Source organism: Clytia hemisphaerica, unplaced genomic scaffold (genome assembly GCF_902728285.1).
Source record: "Clytia hemisphaerica strain Z4C2 unplaced genomic scaffold, Clytia hemisphaerica genome assembly, whole genome shotgun sequence".
NCBI lineage: Eukaryota > Metazoa > Cnidaria > Hydrozoa > Leptothecata > Clytiidae > Clytia > Clytia hemisphaerica.
The window spans coordinates 141,624-162,003 of NW_027104606.1; the positions used below are offsets into that span (position 1 = coordinate 141,624).

Here is a 20,380-nt window from a genome sequence, read left to right on the forward strand (position 1 = left end):
TCATCAGCGGTGTAAATGTAGTCTCTATCAAAGAACGATAAGTTTAGTCTCTATCTTACTGATTTACCCCACTGTTGAGTCAGGACCATTTTAACGACAGTTGATCCAAATTTTGTAAATTGTGCGACTTTCAATATATGTTAAGGCAATGCTTAAGTTTCTACAAAATATAATAATGGATATACTTACCCTTAGAAGCGTTATGCCTAAATGAAAAATGCTAAGGAATTGTAAAATTATTTTTCCTCTTCACAGAGCTATCCTCGCGAAGTGGCTCCGAAGCTTTTAAAGCCGACTCAGGCTCGATCAATCGGGGCAAAAGGAAAGAGTTGTGCACTTGACATTGGAAGATTAAGTGTGGGCTTTGCAAGAAAGAAATAAAGATGAGAGCTGACGGACTTGTCAAGGGCAGGGTTAATCATTTTGATCGACGTAAGTTCTCATGCTTTTTTACTACTCTGACTTTGTTTCAATACCTTCATTTCATTGCTAAAATTAGTGTTTAGAATATCAACAAGAGATGAAATAATTAAAAATGATGGAAAACACTATTATTAAAATGTTGAATTTGCGATACAATTCAACAGAATCACATTTAGGACTCTAGGACCCATCATTTATTTATTTTTGAAAATATTTTCAACTGTCATCCATATTTTGCTATAAATAACCTGATTATAGCCTGTACTGTAAACCCCATTTTTGGATTTTCAGAGGTACAATTTCAATTCTCCACATTATTGTTTCATTACGTGATGAATATCAAGAATTTGGAGGATTCGAAATTCTAAATCGTAAATTCTTTTACATTTTCAGACCATTACATCGCGTGTTCTGAAAAAACCAAATTCCAACCGGAAGTAAAAGAAAGACTATCAAAGAACTGTTTGAAAAACCAAAAATAATAAAGACAAAGCAAAACCAATCGATGCCAAAACCAAAGCAATCCGACATTAGAGATGAAGTCGACTTAACCGAGTTTCCTGATGATGATGAATTCCAACAACAGAACGACGACTACTTAGATTAATAATTTTTTTTTAATTTTCAAGACAGTTTTTTATTTTACCGACTAGTAAAAAGAAAGGACTACACATGTTATATATGACTTCTGTTAACTATTTTTTAATTTCCTCGTCCTTAATCTGATTTTGTACCATAATGCAAGAATTTTGCATCATAACACAGCGGAATAAATAATGTAAATAATTTAAGCCTGGAGCTCCGTGACAATAATGTTGTATAAGGGATTTTTAGAGGCTTTTAATCACCCAATGATGGTGTTCTATAAAGTTGAAGCTCTCTGACTATTCGATAAACTGTCGATTTCAATCAAATTGAAATCACCATCAAATTTCACTCTTATAAACGACACTCTACTACTCGACATTCTATATGAGCTCGCGTTTTCGATGAAAATTTGAAGACAATTGAAGATTTTTTGCTCTCTAATTCGATTTCCAGCGTGTAAAAGGCCTGTAGGAAGGAGGTCGAGATTCAATCTTTCGATTTTCTAAGCTGTTGAAATTAGGCAATTATTGAAAGTGTTTTTCTGAAGAACTTAAGTTTTTAGCAAGACTTTTGATACCCAATTTACGTTTAAATCAATCCAGTGTCGCTTATGTTTTTCTTTCCCAGTTCTATAACTCAATATTCACATAGTTTTTATTGGATGAGGGAGATTTCCCATTATTGGAAACGCTCTCGATGAAAATCCGACCCTCCTTGAAAATCGAATCAGAGAGTCAACTGTATTTCATTAGAGACTTTGGCATGACTCAGTTTAGTTTTTGACTTTTTTCGGGAATTGAGAGGTTGGCTGTGAAATGATACCATTTTCAATTTTACGAATTTTGCAAAACAATGTTGCCACGAAACTACAGGCCTTTAGCTTTCTTATAGAAAAATAAGTGGAAGCTTTTTGATACATATTTTTATTGGCAACTCCGAGTTTCAAGCCTTTAATATCTAAGAATTTTGATAATTTTAGCCCAAAAGCTGCTTGCGGACTTTGAAGGAAAAACACAAAATTTTGGATTTGAGCCCTAAAATACCTCAAACTAGCCATCAAAACACCTCTGATATGCTTGGCCCTTTGTCATTCCAGTTAGTGCCAAAAATGCTACCTTTTTAGAAGTATTTGGTTGCATTTTTGATTGCACCTATATTTAGGTCCAGGGCTCCAAGGCCAAGTTGCTTATTTTTGGGGTTGTTTTGAGTGTTGAGTCCTGAACCACTCAGTTACATATAACTATCATATTTTGCATCGGCCTAACTTTCGCGAGGTCAAAATTCCTGTCAAATTTTTTATCCAATAGCTTTCTAAAACCTTTAGATTGCCCGATGACTGGACTGTACAAAATGATTTGACCGTGGAAGATTGTTTACCAGTAGAAGATTGTACCTTCGCAGATTCCGATATATCCACATTCTCTGATGGGAGTGATGAATTTTGTGATACTGCTGCGGATTGTATTGAAACCAATTCTCTATCCAACGAGGAAGAAAACAAGTGGCGACTGTTTTGTCTTCAACTCGAAAATGCCGATGAAGTGGCGAAAAAATTAAACCAACTTATTAGAGATAGAATAATTGACAAGAACCACATCTTTTACAAATATTTAGCTGATATTGTCAACTTCTTTTTTGATAAAAACTATACACATGATCCTGACGTTGTAGAGTTCTACAATACTGTTTTATATCTTGGCGGTAGAAGCACCATTAACTTCATCCGTGGACCAATGTTGTACGGAACTAAATCTTCGAAAAATACTGGTGCTCAGACTTTGAAAATGAATTTAGGAGGACCAAGTGACAACGAACAGCATATACAACAAAATCTGGCATTTTGAAAAGCCTGAGCTCAATTCAGCTGGGATTGATGAATCAAGAAGCTACTGAAGGTGGAAAAGTCAAGCCAATTATTGACAACTAAAGAGTGGCCGTTTTTCCTTGTTGCTACAGTAACGACGGGACAGCACTCAAGCCAGCTGTAGAATACGATTCTATATCTAAGACTAATGTTGGTTTAACCAGCCCAGCAGATTATGATTTTGTGAAAGCAAATACTCCTCCAGATCCAGGACTTTTGAAAGACATGATTATAACTGAGGCAGTTGTCGGCTCAGTAACCACGCTAGATAATGAAAACTCTCTACCTGTTCTTGTAGAGTACGTTCCAAAAGCTGGAAAAACTGGAGTTAATCTCACTCAACAAATTACAAAGCATGTCAAAGTGTTGCAGATGTGTGAGGCTTGCACTGGAAAGACGAAAGCGAACGACTTGATTTTAGATGACTCTTCAGGATGCAATTCCTTCTGCAAAGACTGCTATGACGCGGGAAGTCTCTGTTCTAATTGCATAAATGAGGGTCAAACAAGCATATATCCAGCTCTTCGTGCCTGCCAAAAATGTGTCAAGGACAACCTCAAATGCATAAAACGTGCAGTGCTTGTCCTCACGACTGACTGCGAGGAAGGGAACAAGCAGATGTTCTTAGCAATTAAGGACAAAATTCAGAACAAGCAAATTGATCCAAGTCTAGCACTTCTTGTTCCTTTGCCGGATTCGCCACACCTTGGAAAAAGCCTAAAAGCATCCTATAGCAATTGGTATCTAAAGCTGTTTGATGAAAGAGGATGTTTGTCATTTCTTTTTACGCTACGGAACAAATCAAGTGAAGAAGAAATGAAGAAAATGAGATCTCTTTTACCCAAAAATGATTACGTGAGAAATAAAGACAGGCAGGATCCTATTGCTGAAATTGTCTGACGAAAAGCTTTGCTCCCACCTAGAGGAAGTTGGATATGTTGTACACACCCTTGTTCCTGAAACGACAAAATTCACCAACAATAACAAGGTGGGAATGTATCCAAATCCATTGAGTTTATGTGTTGGCCCGTATGGATATATCTTTTTCATGAATATTGCCCTTATGTATTACAATGAGGTGAATACAGTCGCTCTCATATTGTTTTCTGACCAGCCACCAGAACCGTTGGAAAACCAACGGATCCGGCGAGACTCGAACTCACAACCATGCCATTCGCGGGCATTTGCTCTACCATTGAGCTACGGGTCCATGTGGAACCCGATGACTCAATTGCCACTGGGTAGAGCTGGAAGTGAATTCTTGTCTACTGACTGGTCAGAGACGATGAATTGGGAGAAATCCATCTCCACATTGCTAGTGTGTTGGAATCCACCAACTACTACACTAACGGAAGGTTTGGGCATGCGACCATAGATATTAATCATGAATATTGCCCTTATGTATTACAATGAGGTGAATACAGTCGCTCTCATATTGTTTTCTGACCAGCCACCAGAACCGTTGGAAAACCAACGGATCCGGCGAGACTCGAACTCACAACCATGCCATTCGCGGGCATTTGCTCTACCATTGAGCTACGGGTCCATGTGGAACCCGATGACTCAATTGCCACTGGGTAGAGCTGGAAGTGAATTCTTGTCTACTGACTGGTCAGAGACGATGAATTGGGAGAAATCCATCTCCACATTGCTAGTGTGTTGGAATCCACCAACTACTACACTAACGGAAGGTTTGGGCATGCGACCATAGATATTAATCATGAATATTGCCCTTATGTATTACACAATGAGGTGAATACAGTCGCTCTCATATTGTTTTCTGACCAGCCACCAGAACCGTTGGAAAACCAACGGATCCGGCGAGACTCGAACTCACAACCATGCCATTCGCGGGCATTTGCTCTACCATTGAGCTACGGGTCCATGTGGAACCCGATGACTCAATTGCCACTGGGTAGAGCTGGAAGTGAATTCTTGTCTACTGACTGGTCAGAGACGATGAATTGGAAGAAATCCATCTCCACATTGCTAGTGTGTTGGAATCCACCAACTACTACACTAACGGAAGGTTTGGGCATGCGACCATAGATATTAATCATGAATATTGCCCTTATGTATTACAATGAGGTGAATACAGTCGCTCTCATATTGTTTTCTGACCAGCCACCAGAACCGTTGGAAAACCAACGGATCCGGCGAGACTCGAACTCACAACCATGCCATTCGCGGGCATTTGCTCTACCCATTGAGCTACGGGTCCATGTGGAACCCGATGACTCAATTGCCACTGGGTAGAGCTGGAAGTGAATTCTTGTCTACTGACTGGTCAGAGACGATGAATTGGGAGAAATCCATCTCCACATTGCTAGTGTGTTGGAATCCACCAACTACTACACTAACGGAAGGTTTGGGCATGCGACCATAGATATTAATCATGAATATTGCCCTTATGTATTACAATGAGGTGAATACAGTCGCTCTCATATTGTTTTCTGACCAGCCACCAGAACCGTTGGAAAACCAACGGATCCGGCGAGACTCGAACTCACAACCATGCCATTCGCGGGCATTTGCTCTACCATTGAGCTACGGGTCCATGTGGAACCCGATGACTCAATTGCCACTGGGTAGAGCTGGAAGTGAATTCTTGTCTACTGACTGGTCAGAGACGATGAATTGGGAGAAATCCATCTCCACATTGCTAGTGTGTTGGAATCCACCAACTACTACACTAACGGAAGGTTTGGGCATGCGACCATAGATATTAATCATGAATATTGCCCTTATGTATTACAATGAGGTGAATACAGTCGCTCTCATATTGTTTCTGACCAGCCACCAGAACCGTTGGAAAACCAACGGATCCGGCGAGACTCGAACTCACAACCATGCCATTCGCGGGCATTTGCTCTACCATTGAGCTACGGGTCCATGTGGAACCCGATGACTCAATTGCCACTGGGTAGAGCTGGAAGTGAATTCTTGTCTACTGACTGGTCAGAGACGATGAATTGGGAGAAATCCATCTCCACATTGCTAGTGCGTTGGAATCCACCAACTACTACACTAACGGAAGGTTTGGGCATGCGACCATAGATATTAATCATGAATATTGCCCTTATGTATTACAATGAGGTGAATACAGTCGCTCTCATATTGTTTTCTGACCAGCCACCAGAACCGTTGGAAAACCAACGGAGTCGGCGAGACTCGAACTCACAACCATGCCATTCGCGGGCATTTGCTCTACCATTGAGCTACGGGTCCATGTGGAACCCGATGACTCAATTGCCACTGGGTAGAGCTGGAAGTGAATTCTTGTCTACTGACTGGTCAAAGACTGTATTCACCTCATTGTAATACATAAGGGCAATATTCATGATTAATATCTATGGTCGCATGCCCAAACCTTCCGTTAGTGTAATAGTTGGTGGATTCCAACACACTAGCAATGTGGAGATGGATTTCTCCCAATTCATCGTCTCTGACCAGTCAGTAGACAAGAATTCACTTCCAGCTCTACCCAGTGGCAATTGAGTCATCGGGTTCCACATGGACCCGTAGCTCAATGGTAGAGCAAATGCCCGCGAATGGCATGGTTGTGAGTTCGAGTCTCGCCGGATCCGTTGGTTTTCCAACGGTTCTGGTGGCTGGTCAGAAAACAATATGAGAGCGACTGTATTCACCTCATTGTAATATATCTTTTTCTTGACATATAAGAAATCAAAAACATCAATTTACAAAGCAGAACTTCACAACCCTATCGATACCATTGAATTGGTTAAAACGGATGTCGATGCATTGTCAATTTGGTACAACAAGAATAAACTTTATTATTGCGGAAAAGGGACAGATATATCATTTATTGACTTTGCAAAAGTTAAACCTGACAAGATCAAAACCAAAGCTAAAATGGTAGAGTATGCCGATTCAATCGGTTTTCAAGTTGACAGAAATGCCAAATTGTCGCAGATCAAAGAGAGTGTGATGAACCATCTTGAAAGAAAAAAAACAAGAGTATTCATCAAAAGGTTTCTCCAATTTGAAAGTTAATCTTACAAACTGCAGTGATGTCAAACCGTACTTTGAGTCCATTTACCTGTCCAATCATGATGCATTCTACGCAGCTGATAAGAATTCACGTTTGATTCTGGAAATCAACTTTAAAGAAGATGGCTATGTCCGATTATTCGAGGTATTTCTTTTATTAAATCCCAAAAGTTACATTATTATCTTTCTTTCAGATAACATACAAGCAGAGGTTCATCACTATTTTAGCATGATCCATGATTTTCTTCTTTTAAAGATTTTTGTGTAAAATTTCTTCTGAAGTTGGAAAAATATGCTAGGGGTAGATTTGGGCAATTATATATGCTGGTACAAAAATTCCTGCATTTTCCATATGCTTAAAGATTTCCGAAATCTTAAAGGTTGACTTTATTCGTAGCATTGCTCATGTTCGTTGGTAGAAACCCATCCAAAGAGACAATTTATATAAGTTGTTGTATCCTTTATTCATGTCAACTTTATTGCACGAACTTAACTACAACCGGGCTATCCCATTTTTTCCTTTAGATTCGGAATCACTGGGACACTTTCTGAGATCGCAACCTATCCAAATGAAATTCTGAAGATCACATGTATTTGCGTCCTGAATGGAAAAATCTATATCTCTGATTCCTCTTTAGTGTTTATCATTGGTGAGCATGGTTTGTATTACGTTCATGGATTCATTTCTATTTGTGTTAGCTGTAAATATAACGATTTAATTTAATTTTGGAAAGTTCGACGAATTTTTCTCACAGGAGATCGAGTTATGTAGAATTGTGTCAGAATTCCAATAATCTAATCCAATTTTTATTTCCTATGCTCAGATACATCAAATGGCTCATCCATATCAACCAAGATTGTTAATTCAGGAGCACATTGTATTCTACCCTTCAAGGATGGCTTGATTTTGTCACTCCCAGATGAACATCAAATATGTACCTTGGATTCTGTAAATAGCCTCACAAATCTTATTGGCAACGGCAAGGAAGGCAATCTTGATGGCAAAGCGACCGAAGCTGAGCTGTTTCAGCCTACTGGTCTTTGTGTTGAATTTAACAATGTAGTTTACTTTGCGGATTACCAGTCGGCTACAATAAAGATTGCCTCGACAATGAAGAACACGTCAACACTTTTGAAATCTTTTGGGAATCTCATGAAAGCGTTTTCCATTCATGAAAGAGGAGGTATGTAAATTTTCTTCTTTGTTTATAGCTGCTACAGAAATTCTTCCGAGGCAGCCATATAGTTTTTATATTATTAAACTTAGCTTTCATTCCATTTCTTTCACTTCGTCAAAATGTTTCGTCTTTTTCTCTACGGTTTCTTTTTCAGTAAACGGGGAATTGGGGGAATTTTCATCAACTAAGGTAGCGTATCGAATAACAGAGCGTAGTTTTATTTACTTAGAATGTGGAATTAGAGAGCGTCAACTGTACTTTAGATTTCTCAACATTTTCTTATTGTAGCATCATATGAGAAAAAGTCGATCACTGAGGCTATTGACATGGTGAAGGAATCTGTAGAAATCATGAATGGCTTCGAAAGGTCCATCAGAGATGATTTTGCTGTCCCTAAAGCTTTGAATGGCACGCACGGCTTTGTTTCTTCCAAATCCCATCAATCGTTAGAGTTAACTGTTTGGTCATTATAAAGACTAAAAGAACTTTTACACGAACACAACTACACATCGACTAACCTTTTAAGTATGATGACATTAAACGTTGAACACTTTCACTCAACCACTCACGTAAAACAAGTCATGCTCAGTCCTCTTCAGTATGCTATGAGTTTTATGACCTCCGTCAAAGAATCTCTCAAGCGAAACTTTCCTTGGGGTACTTATTATTTTACAAGTACCAAGGGGAGCTGGTACCCACCATCAGAAAATTCGCTTGATTTCATGAAAGTGAAGAAATTGCTACCATCAAAGAAATATTCAAGAGCTGGAGCACGAAATAAAGTGCAAGAAGAAGAAATTCGGCAATGGGCATTAACGTACACACGAGGTGTACGTCAGCGATCAATCAGGCAAGAGACAACGATGGACAAATGTGGCACACTTCCACATTACTTATACAGCGTGGACATCGCGAAACAAGCGGAACTAAACGAAAAATTCGGAGAAATACCCGAGGAAACACCAGCGCGGCAGCTTGAACACTCAGATCCCAATAATGAAACGGTCACTCGTGTTCAACACGATCAACTATCTGAAGATCCTAGTGATGAATTTTCGTGCGATGAAGACACCAATGAAAATGAAACAATTGAAACACCTGATAGGACAGATCTAGCTGAACAGGCTTTCTTCTTGGTCGGGAGAAAATCTAGATTTGGGCGAGAAATCAAGATAAACAATAGATTTTTTTCATAATACTTATACAGATTCATAGGCCCCATATATACATGTACAGTTATTGATTCAATTTCCAACCAATCATCATCCGCTTATATTTTTGTCAGCGATTTTATAAGATGTCTCTACTACTTCCCCGTAATGTGTCATGTGTATAATGGTCATTGAGAGGGGACATTGCGTGCAATGCTTTTCCAAAGAAACACATGACGGAGACGGAAAAATTGTTTTCTTTTGTACGGTATGACGGAATTTGAGAAAAAATTGGACGGAGTGACGGAATTCGGGACCCCTTGAAACCCCCCCCTTACATTGAAAAAAAATTATCACCCTATTCATTGATTAGCTTCCAAAACATCTGAAATCTTCCAGACAATTTTAGAGACTGGCGGAGCAGAAAAAAACATTAGAATGGCGCCTTATACTTCCAGGCCACTTATCAGCGCCATCCAGTCTATCAAAAAGCTCTAAGTGGCCTCCAGGCTAGGTAAATATAAGCAAAAATCATGCTGTTTTGAGCAAAATAAGGGATCTTCCCTTTGACAGTTGAAAATATTTCAAAAATAAATAAACGGAGGGGCCTAATAAGGTCCAAGGGGGTTGAAAATATCGAAAAATACCAGGCACAATTAGAATGACATACATCTCAGAGGCATTTTTTTTTTAGATTGCAACGACTTACCCTATTTTCAAAATTGTGTAATCTGTTAACACAGATTTTGGCAAGATTCTTGCTTGGAAATTTTAAGATTTTGTGTCGGTCGACAAAATCGGCGTGTATAACTCTGACTTTTTTAGGGAAAAAAAATAGTTATTTAGCCATGTGCAAACATTTGAGTGTGACTTTGAAAAATCTTTCAAAATATTTAATGTGAAAAGTGAAAATGAGGTCTGAGTTTACTTTCGAAAATAATCTTCCTTAATCTGAAGACTGGAGAGGCGCTTTTGAAAGTTTTTGCAAATTTAGAAATATATCGGATTACTCAAATTCAATATGGAGTAATGCGTAAGCTTTCCGCGCTCTATTGTTGGATGTTATATTAGTCATGGGTACTAATCAGGGGGTAAGGATTACCAAAAACATCAAGTTTCAGACTAAAAATATTGATGCGATTTTAAAATTATGTCCCCTGATGGAAAAGATATATACGGAAATCTAAACGCTTCAGAAAAGGCTTGTAAGACTATTATTATAATATTCCATTAACAAGACGCTTGAAAATTTTATAACAGCTTAATAAAATCAAGGAAATGCTAATTTCTGAGCGCGAAGTACCACTTAAGTGCTATTTTGGATAAAGAATCAACTCATCGCTTAAATAACACCTTGGGTAACTGACAATCAAAATGTTTAAAATCTTTGATATGAAAAATCGGAAAATCAATGTCTTTGTTTTTTTTTGCCAAGATACTGCACTGTACCACTAGGTGATATTCTGGATCAAAAATTAACTGATCGCTTAAATAACACCTTGAGTAACTCATGTCATGTACCATTGCGAAAATCCAAAACAACATTTTGGGTGAGTCGACGTAAATAATGTAAGGCTCGTTTTGCTGAAGACTTGTCTGTAGATATATGTTAAGGATTTTTTCCTTCAATACTGTAAACTAAGCATACAAAGTTACTATCAATTGTCCGAACTTTGGTGAAATAAATTACAGACTGAAAGAAAATTGTTGTTAACGAGAGAAGAGAAGGCAAGGCCGTTCCAAGTGAGGAAGGACTTTCCAAAATTAGGGGATAATTTTACGGTAGTAAATTAATGAAACAGTGAATTTTCTTTATTTTACACTGTATAAACAAGTCAGGTCTAAAAATTACAAATTTGATAAGTAAGTCATTACAAGCTGATGGACAAGTTCCACTCGGAAGTCAGTCGCCATCAAACTTCCCGTCAGTTCAATTTTACTTTCTTCACTCAAAAAGCGAGTTAGCCTTCTGATGATGAGAGTAAAACTATACAAATCTGATTTAGAGCAAGGAGCAACTTTCCCGGTTCGGACGGCCACTCGGAGGTGATGGGCGTCTTTAAATCGTTCCTGTTGAGGGATTGTCAAAGTTCTTGCACTGCATTTCCTGATTGCATTTGAAAATCCGACTAGGATACGCGTATAGAACTTCCCATTGTACTTCAAGCACACGTTTTCGTTAGTAATTTGATTATGAATAATCTCATTTATTTGTAAGAAGGCCAATGCTTCTGTAAGACCCTCCGAAATGTGCTGAACGACCAATCTGTCTACTACATTTACTCTTCGCAGAAGATCTTTCAACGTTGTAGTCGACTCAAAGCCCAAAACCAAAGCAGGGTCGTCGTGAGACCAAGTAATACCATGCGCATATGCGACGTTTCTATGACTTCCGAGAATTTGCAAAGTCTTGAACTCTCTTGCAAGCAAAGTCATACACATTTTTTCGGAATATTTCAGGGATCGCCTGTGTTGTTTAAGGATACAATACTCCCCATTTTCAAGAGTCACTTTGTAAATCGTATGCAGCAAGGTACTTTTGAGCACCAACGCCCCTTTAATTGACTTTTCAGGAAACTCAATTGTGTTAATCGGTTGATCTAGAAGAACTCTGTCAACGTACCCAAGAAAATCAGAGAAGTTTGCAGCATCCACCAATGAAATAGTTCTTGACTTAAAAACTGAATCCAACTTTACTTTCGAGAGTTCTCTACTTCGGTAGGAAAGGAATTGATTGTTCGTGTCCCACATCACGGACGAACGTTTGAATTTCTTGCTCTTTCGTCTTTCTGATTCGAAATCGTCCTTTAGATTTTGATTTTCTGTAGGCATGCAAATGCTTTTTCCTGAAATTAATGAATTGATCAACAAACATCCATTGGCTTAGGACTGCTCTCGTCAAACTTAAAGAAAAGTAAAAGAATATCACTCACTTTGCAACAAAAGCGGGTTGTCAGCTCTAGAACCAGTTGCGCTTTGATTTCTTAATGAGAGCATTTATTCTTCAATTTTGGTACCTGTTCCTGAATTAAGAGAAAAAAATTTAAAAGTTAAGATTTTGTACAAATACTAGTATTCTGAAATGAGTAAGACGCTTATTTTCGTAACAAAATAAACTTGTTAGTCACAGAATGGATGGTGGTCAAACCTTATTGCAGTTCCAACTTTACCTTAACTGATTTGGCAATTCTGGATCTGGTTTTCTTCAGATGACGTTTGTGTGTTTCATTTTCGCCTTTTGGTAGTTGTTGGAATATGGTTACAATTATCTCATCGGATAAGGCCATTATTATATTTTTATCTGAAAATCAATATTTTTTTGGCCCAGCCGCGCAGCGCAAGTGGGCCTTTAAAAAGCAACTGAACGAAAATATTTTGGCTTTGTTGGAGCCTGTGCGTGCAATAGATTAACAAGTCCAGTAGTCCAGGCTAAACCAGCGGCCGATTTAGAATTTTTGCCTCGCCTACCCGCACGATGTTTGACCTACTCTTATATTGGATTGAATTGGTAGTAAAGTCAAATTTCATTCTCTTTATGGCAAAGTATTTTTTAGGTCAGGGAGCAAGTGGGAGCATTTGGATGTTGGAGTTTTATATTTCAAGCTTGACAGAGACTTTTTTCAAGTAAAATTATGTTGTAATTCATTAAATGATAATAAAATGCAGCTCATGTGTAAATTTGAATAAGTTTGGAATGTTTTTCATGATGCTACCCGTGAAGATGGTCAGTTTGGATTTTATCGCTCTAAACGGTCGGTGGTTGGATTTTTCAAACCTGACAGAGAATTTTTTCAAGTAAACTTATGCTGTAACTCATTAAATGATACTAAAATACAGCTCATGTGTAAATTTGAATAAGTTTGGAATGTTTTTCATGGTGCAACCTGTGAAAATGGACAATTTTGGATCATCGCTCTAAACGGTCGGTGGCTGGATTTTTCAAACCTGAATGAGAATTTTTTCAAGGAAACTTATGTTGTAATTCATTAAATGATGATAAAATGCAGCTCATGTGTGAATTTGAATAAGTTTGGAATGTTTTTCATGATGCAACCCGTGAAAACAGACAATTTTGGATCTATCGCTCTAAACGGTCGGTGGTTGGATTTTTCAAACCTGACAGAGAATTTTTTCAAGTAAACTTATGCTGTAACTCATTAAAGGATACTAAAATACAGCTCATGTGTAAATTTGAATAAGTTTGGAATGTTTTTCATGATGCTACGGGTTAAATCGATATTTCTGAACTTTGACGGTCAACATTTGACATTTGAAGTTTGTGAATTTATTTAAACCGATTTTTTCTTTCATACTAGTAACAAAAACATAAAGCAAATCTATTATATACATATATTGCGTATCATTTATCATTGCTGACCTTCCCCTGACCTTCCAGCGCAGCTGGTTTCTTTCTTTTCATTTTTCACTTTTTTAACTTTTTGAATGTTCAATGTTTCGTACTTCAATCTCTGCCGAAAATGTGCATTAGGATTCTAAGACTCGATGTTTCCTTTAAACCCTAAAATTGCAAAAATACAATTCCGCAAACATTGATTCTCTCAAGGTACCCGTTACAAACGACATTTGGTTATTGCCACGTCAGCTGGGCCTTCACGCCGCTTCGGCTTCTTGTTATGAAAATTAAAAAGGAAGAGTGAAAAATTCTTTTTTTAATGAAGTTTAAAGCAAAATTGATTTCTTCTCACAATCCAGGGGTTCGGATTCTTCTCAATTTCTTGAGATAGAGGGCGTGGTAACACATTCTTGAAGACCTAATAGGGGGATCTGCAATTTTCAAAAAAAAGAAAACAAGAAAACAAGAATTATCAATCAAATATCATCTTTTTAAACCATGTACAGGTAAAACAATAGAGCTAAACCTAAGGTCAAGAAAAAATCCCCAAAAAAGGAGACAACGCAAGTGTTCAAACTATGTACAGGTAAAAATCTGTTTTAGAACTAAACCTAAGGCCAAGAAAACAATCAAAAAAATGAGATAACGAAAATGTTCAAACTATGTACAGGTAAAAATCTGTTTTAAAAGTGCCAACCCTAAGGTAAAAAAAAAATCAAAAAAGTAGATAACGCATGTACGCAAGTTTTAAAGCTATTTACAGTTTAAATCTTTTACTGGAATTACCCTAAATGGGGTCAGAAGAAAGAAGGCCAAAGAAAAAGCCATGTGGTTAAAAGATTCTACATTATGTATAAATAAAAACTTAACAAAATTAAATATCATTTCCACTAGTGACCAATTCAACAAACTGAATTTGACTAAAACTTGACGATAAAACATAAGTCATGGATTGTTTGCTAAATTTGCTAAGTTTTCTAAATATAAATAAAATCAAAACTGCTACAAAGTTAAAAAAAATCTAATAATCGATAAAACATACTTTCCTGTGTCATGTCAAAAGAAGCATTACACACTGGCAAAGCCAGTACCAAATTTGACAGCAATTTCTAAATTTTTAATTGTGTCTTCTAATGGGAAAATGACAACCACAAGTTGAGATGCTTCATTTATTCTTTTCGAAAAAGAATTCAATTGGCTTGTCAAAGCCAAATATGGGAATACTTTCTGTCCCAGTAAACAAGAAAAGCAACTTTTCCAGTGTGACATCAGGTTTCTCTCCATTGCTGACATCACAAAAGAAGAGTTCAATGTCACAAATAAGGCTTTGTACAATTCTTTCCTGATTTGAACCAGGCTCTTCTGTAGTGAGAAATGTACATAAAGCCATAAAGTCAGTGAAAGATAGAGGTTTTGATGATGGCAAAAAATACCGCTTCATTCCTTTTTTAAATTGCTGTATCGCACAATCATTATGTAAAGGATTTGTGTTCATACATGAATTTGAGTCGGTAAAAACGCCTTCGGCTTATAAAAATCTTCTAAACATAAGTCAAATTTTCCACATCAAAACACTATGTTCCTCTCATAAGTCTTCATAAATAACAGTGACGAGTATCAAATTAGCTACGTTTCAATATGCTGTTTATAAATCAAAGTTTGATTCCCGAAGGACAATAAAATGTGACGTCATAGAAAATTAGAAAAGCCTCGAGGGACGTATAATAAAGATAACTATCCTCCAAATGATGCTGGTGATTAAGGAATTGTTTACACTCCCCTCCTTGAGATAAAGCATCTCAACAGAATGCAATTTTGCTTCACAGAGCAACGCACAGTTTAGTTGTCAATATGTATGAATCTTCAATATATGTACCAATACGTTGGTTATGTCATTCTTTTATTTTGTCGTAGAGTTGACAGTTGGAGATTGTAGAGTTGATGGATCTTCTTTCTTCGTGCCCAGGAAGCACACAAGGTGTTTTCTTCGCACCCCAGAGGTACGCAAAGTGTTTTCTTCGTGCCCAGGAAGCACACAAGGTGTTTTCTTAGCACCCCAGAGGTACGCAAAGTGTTTTCTTCATGCCCCAGTGGCACACAAGGCGTTTTCTTCGTGCCCAGGAAGCACACAAGGCGTTTTCTTCGTGCCCAGGAAGCACACAAGGACGTTTTCTTCTGGTGCCCAGGAACACAGTTTCGTTTCTTCGTGCCCAGGAAGCACACAAGACGTTTTCTTCGTGCCCAGGAAGCACACAAGTTGAAACAGGATTGGCAGATTGATACACGTTGATGAACAATTGATTGAGTTGATGTAGATTATCTTCTTTTCTTCGTGCCCAGAGGAAGCACACAAATTAGACATTTTGATGGTGGGCAGAAGAATTCCGATGCAGTTGATCTTCTTTCTTCATGCCCAGGAAGCACACAAATTAAACAGTATGAACGCAAACATTGGTTGGTTGACTTCAGCAGCTGGTTGATTCCAGCTCCAATCTCGAAATCTTTGTAGTTGGTCGAGTGTATGTACCGTCCTTTGTGGTGACCTCAACCTTTCGTACTTCTCCATCTGAACTTTTGAATACTTCTTTGATTCGTCCGAGGATCCATTGACTTCGGACAAGATTCTTCTCAAGCATCATCACCAAGTCACCTTCCTTCAGTGCAGGAGTACTTGTCTTTCGCCATTTTGTTCTAGTGGTCAATGTCGCAAGATACTCTTTCGACCATCTATCCCAAAATTGGTTCGTTATTGATTGTACCTGCTTCCACTTCTTTCGAGGAGCTGATCGAATTTCGTAATCCACGCTTGTGATGGGTTTTGAAGAAGGTCTTCCCAAAAGGAAGTGATTGGGAGTCAATGGTTCAAGATCGTTTGGGTCATTGCTAACATAAGTTAGTGGTCGACTGTTGAGTACAGCTTCAACTTCTGTCATTACAGTTTGAAGAGTGAAATCGTTTAATATTGCTGAATCGTTCAGGATGACACTCAGCGTTATCTTGACACTTTGAATCAGACGTTCCCAAACACCTCCCATATGAGGTGCTTCTGGTGGATTGAAATGCCACTTGATCTCCTTTCTCTGCAACGACTTGGCAATCTTGAGTTGATCTATTCGTTCGATTTCTTTCTTTAACTCGTTTGAAGCGCCCTTAAAATTAGTACCACAATCAGAACGGATTATCTCTGGATTTCCTCTTCTGTTGATAAATCGGTCCAGAACATTAATGAAATCGTCAGCTTCTAATGATGGTGAAACTTCAATAAGCACAGCTCTAATGACAAGGCATGTAAACAGACATCCCCATCGTTTGACTTTGCTTCTCAGGACCCTCACTTGAATTGGTCCAAAGAAATCTACTCCGGTGTGGAAAAACGTTGGGGCTCCCACAGCTATTCTGTCGACAGGTAGGTGTGCCATCTTGACTTGGCCTGTTTTAGGTCTCCTCTTCTGGCACTTGACACAGCTTCGAATAACTCTTTTGACGATGCTTCGGACAGCGATGATCCAGTACTGTTGTCTCAGGAGTGATATGAGGTGTTCTGTGCCAACATGATGATTTTGCTCGTGGTAATATCTTACAAGCAAGCGTACAGCATGATGATCTTTCGGCAAAATGATTTGATGCTTGGTAGCGTATGGAAGCATTCCTCGTTTCAGTCTGCCGCCAACTCTCATCAGCCCGTCATTTGTGTCGATGTAAGGGTCTAGTTTGGAGAGTTTTCCAAGGAGTTCTTTGGATGAGTCATCATTGAATGTTTCTTTCTGGATGATTTTTAATGTCTTTGTAAATCCAACCCTTTCTTCGTTGATTGAGAGGTCGCTTCCTTTCTCTTTGCGGCTCATCTTGGTTTGCAGAAGAACAATCACCCAAGCAACTGCTCGGATCAGTCTTTTCCAATTTGAAAATCTGTCGAACTTCACAATCGGTGTAATGGATGATAGTTTACACACTAGCGTCTGCTTTTTGATTTCTGTATTGTCGGGAGACAGGGGTGTCACAGATGTTGTTGGCCAGTCTGTCTTGTTTTTGAACAGGAAGTCTGGTCCGTCGAACCAGCATCTGATGGCTTCATTGTCATCGATATCTCCTCTTGTTGCAATGTCGACTGGGTTGATTTTTCCTGGTATGAAGTTCCATTGATCGACTTTAGAATGGTTTCGTATCTCAGCAACTCGGTTTGCGACAAAAACCTTGAAACGTTTACTTTCGTTGTTGATGTACTGGAGATTGAGTGACGAGTCTGTCCAAAATCGAATAGACGAGAAATGAACATCAATCTCATCTACGATGGTTTCTTTCATTCTCACTGCAATGACAGCTCCTTGCAATTCAAGTCTTGGCAACGTCAATCTTTTCAGTGGAGCAACTCTTGACTTAGACAGTAGGATATGGCATGATACAGTTCCTTCACTCTCGATCCTGACATAAGCTAACGCAGCAAATGCCTTCTCGGAAGCGTCACAAAAGATATGTAGTTGCACGTCTTGGTCACCTTCAAGGTTGCGACTTCGTGGGATAGCAACAGTGGATGCAATGTCAGACATTCGACAAAGCCAATCTTCATAACGATTTTTGAGAGATTTGGAAACTTCCTCGTCCCATTCAATTTTATCTCTCCATAGTTCTTGCATGAAAAGTTTGGCGACAAGTGTGATTGGTGTCAAGAGGCCAAGTGGATCGTAGATAGTCGCTGTCTTCTTGAGGATGGATCTCTTGGTACATGGCTTTGATCGATCAACTTCAACATTGACCTTGTAAACAAAACAATCTGTTTCAAGGTCCCAGTGAACGCCTAGTGCTCTAGAAATGACCTTGTCGTCCAGTTTAATCCCAGTAGGTTGAGTAGCAAGCTTTTCTGTTGGTAAGTCCTTCAAAACGGATTCGTCGTTACTTTGGAACTTTGTCAGGTTGAAGCCTTTGTTGTTGAGAAGACTGATAACACCATGACTGGTCTCCTTGGTAGATGTAGCATTTGAATATGACATGAGTAAGTCATCGACATAGAAATTTATCAAGACAGCTTTGATGACTTCGGGTGGATAGTTGTTAGCTTGATCTCTTGCAGCTCGTTGTAGGGCATAGGTCGCAGCACAGGGAGAATCCGTCAGCCCAAAAATGTGTACGAGTAATTTATAGTGAGTGATCAGGAGGTTTGTGAGACTTTGGATCGTCTCTCCACAGGAATCTGTTTGCATCCATGTCAGCCTTTTTTAATCTCACTTGACAAAACATAGCTTCGATATCAGCAACCACAGCACCTCTATGGCGTCTAAATCGAAGCAAAATGCCAAGAAGGCTGTTCATTAGATCAGGACCACTGTACAGGTTGGAATTCAAGCTTTCTCCATGTGACTGAGCAGCAGCGTCGAACACCATACGTACTTTGCCTGGCTTATTCACACTGGTGACTCCATGATGGGATGTACCATGTAGTGGCTGTGCGGCATAATGCTTCTTCGTCTGAGAGTTTTCTGATGTATCCTTTCTCAAGGTAGGATGATATATTCTTAGCATACATTTCAAAGAAGTCAGGATTGGATTGGAACTTCCTGCAAATTTGGTTGAGGCGTCTCTCAGCCAAGATTTTGCTTTCAGGCAGGTTGACGTCCTTCTTCCGAAGCATTGGTACCATGTAGTGACCATCTTTGAATTCAGTTTCTTTGTCAAGAATTTCTTGGTTACGTTGATCGTCGATAGAACGTGATTTGCTTTCTTTGACCTCAGTACCAAATGATTCAGTCTCCCAGAAACTGCTGTATTCAACCTCAGAGAGTTCACTTCTGATCCCCAAAATTCTGGTCAGTGCAACAAGTCGACTTTCAATTGGGTCTGAAGTACCATCATACACTCCAAGCAGAGTCCAACCGAGTCGAGTCTTTGAAGCATATGGGTAGCCTTTCTTTGACTTCCTGAAATCATTGCTGATGAGAACATCTGGAACATCAGCACCAATCAGTAGTTGTACTTGGCTGATGTCGATATCTTTAAGACCGAGATCTCTGATGTAATCCCAGCTAGAATCAGTTGTTACTGGAACTTCTTGTCCTGGTACATTGAAATCCGAATCATTGAGGGAGTACACATTTTTCACTTTAGTCTGGTAACTGCCGTCAACAGCTGCGATGGTGAGATCAACCAGCTTTGTCGGTAAAATAGTACTATCTCTGATTGTACCAAAGTTGATTTTAGTCTTTCTTCCTTGAAGATTTAGTTCCTTGCAAAGTGATTTGGTAATAAGAGTACATTGACTGCCAGTATCTAGCATGGCGTATGTATCAACCCACATACCCCGAACATTCTTCACCCGAACAGGGACAACCTGCAGATAGACATGACTTCTTCCCTTTACAAGTCTATTTATGATTTATGGTGGTTTCGATCTTCTTCCTATCAGGTAAGTTGGCTGGTGGGATTGAAGGATCTTCAGATTTTGCCTCGTCAATCTTTGGAGAGTTCTGCTGCACCTTTGGTGCGGAAGATTTAAGCTTTGGTTGAGGAGACTTGTCTGGCTTATCTGGGCCTTTCTTTAGACCTTGATGCAGGGTTGTATGATGTCTAATCTTGCACCCATCAATGAAGCAATGCCTTTTGGACTTGCATGCCTTTACGTTGTGTTTTGGGCTGAGACAGTTGAAGCATAACCTTTTCTTTCTAACGAAAGAAACCTTTTCTGTGTCACCTTTGGATTTGTAGATGGGACAGCGATACAACCAGTGATCTTTGTTGCATAAGGAACAACGGCGTTTCTGCTCTTGATAATCATCATCAGGAGAAGTTCGGTTGTGCATGTTTGACAATTTTTTGTAAC

At 38.9% G+C, this 20,380-nt stretch overlaps 2 protein-coding genes across 2 annotated transcripts; both read right to left on the reverse strand.

The window, feature by feature from the left end:
• Positions 1-16,034: 16,034 nt before the first annotated feature.
• LOC136824234 (uncharacterized) lies at positions 16,035-18,767 on the reverse strand. Its single transcript, XM_067080407.1, has one exon. The coding sequence runs from the start codon at positions 18,765-18,767 to the stop codon at positions 16,035-16,037; it is 2,733 nt and encodes a 910-aa protein (XP_066936508.1).
• Positions 18,768-18,964: 197 nt separating this feature from the next.
• Positions 18,965-19,837, reverse strand: LOC136824235 (uncharacterized). The gene has a single exon (XM_067080408.1). It carries the CDS (start codon positions 19,835-19,837, stop codon positions 18,965-18,967), a length of 873 nt encoding a protein of 290 aa, XP_066936509.1.
• Positions 19,838-20,380: the final 543 nt, after the last annotated feature.

Coding starts and splice junctions, on each gene's coding strand:
- LOC136824234 (XM_067080407.1), bottom strand. CDS start 18,767: ATGCAAACAGATTCCTGTGGAGAGACGATCCAAAGTCTCACAAACCTC.
- LOC136824235 (XM_067080408.1), bottom strand. CDS start 19,837: ATGCTAGATACTGGCAGTCAATGTACTCTTATTACCAAATCACTTTGC.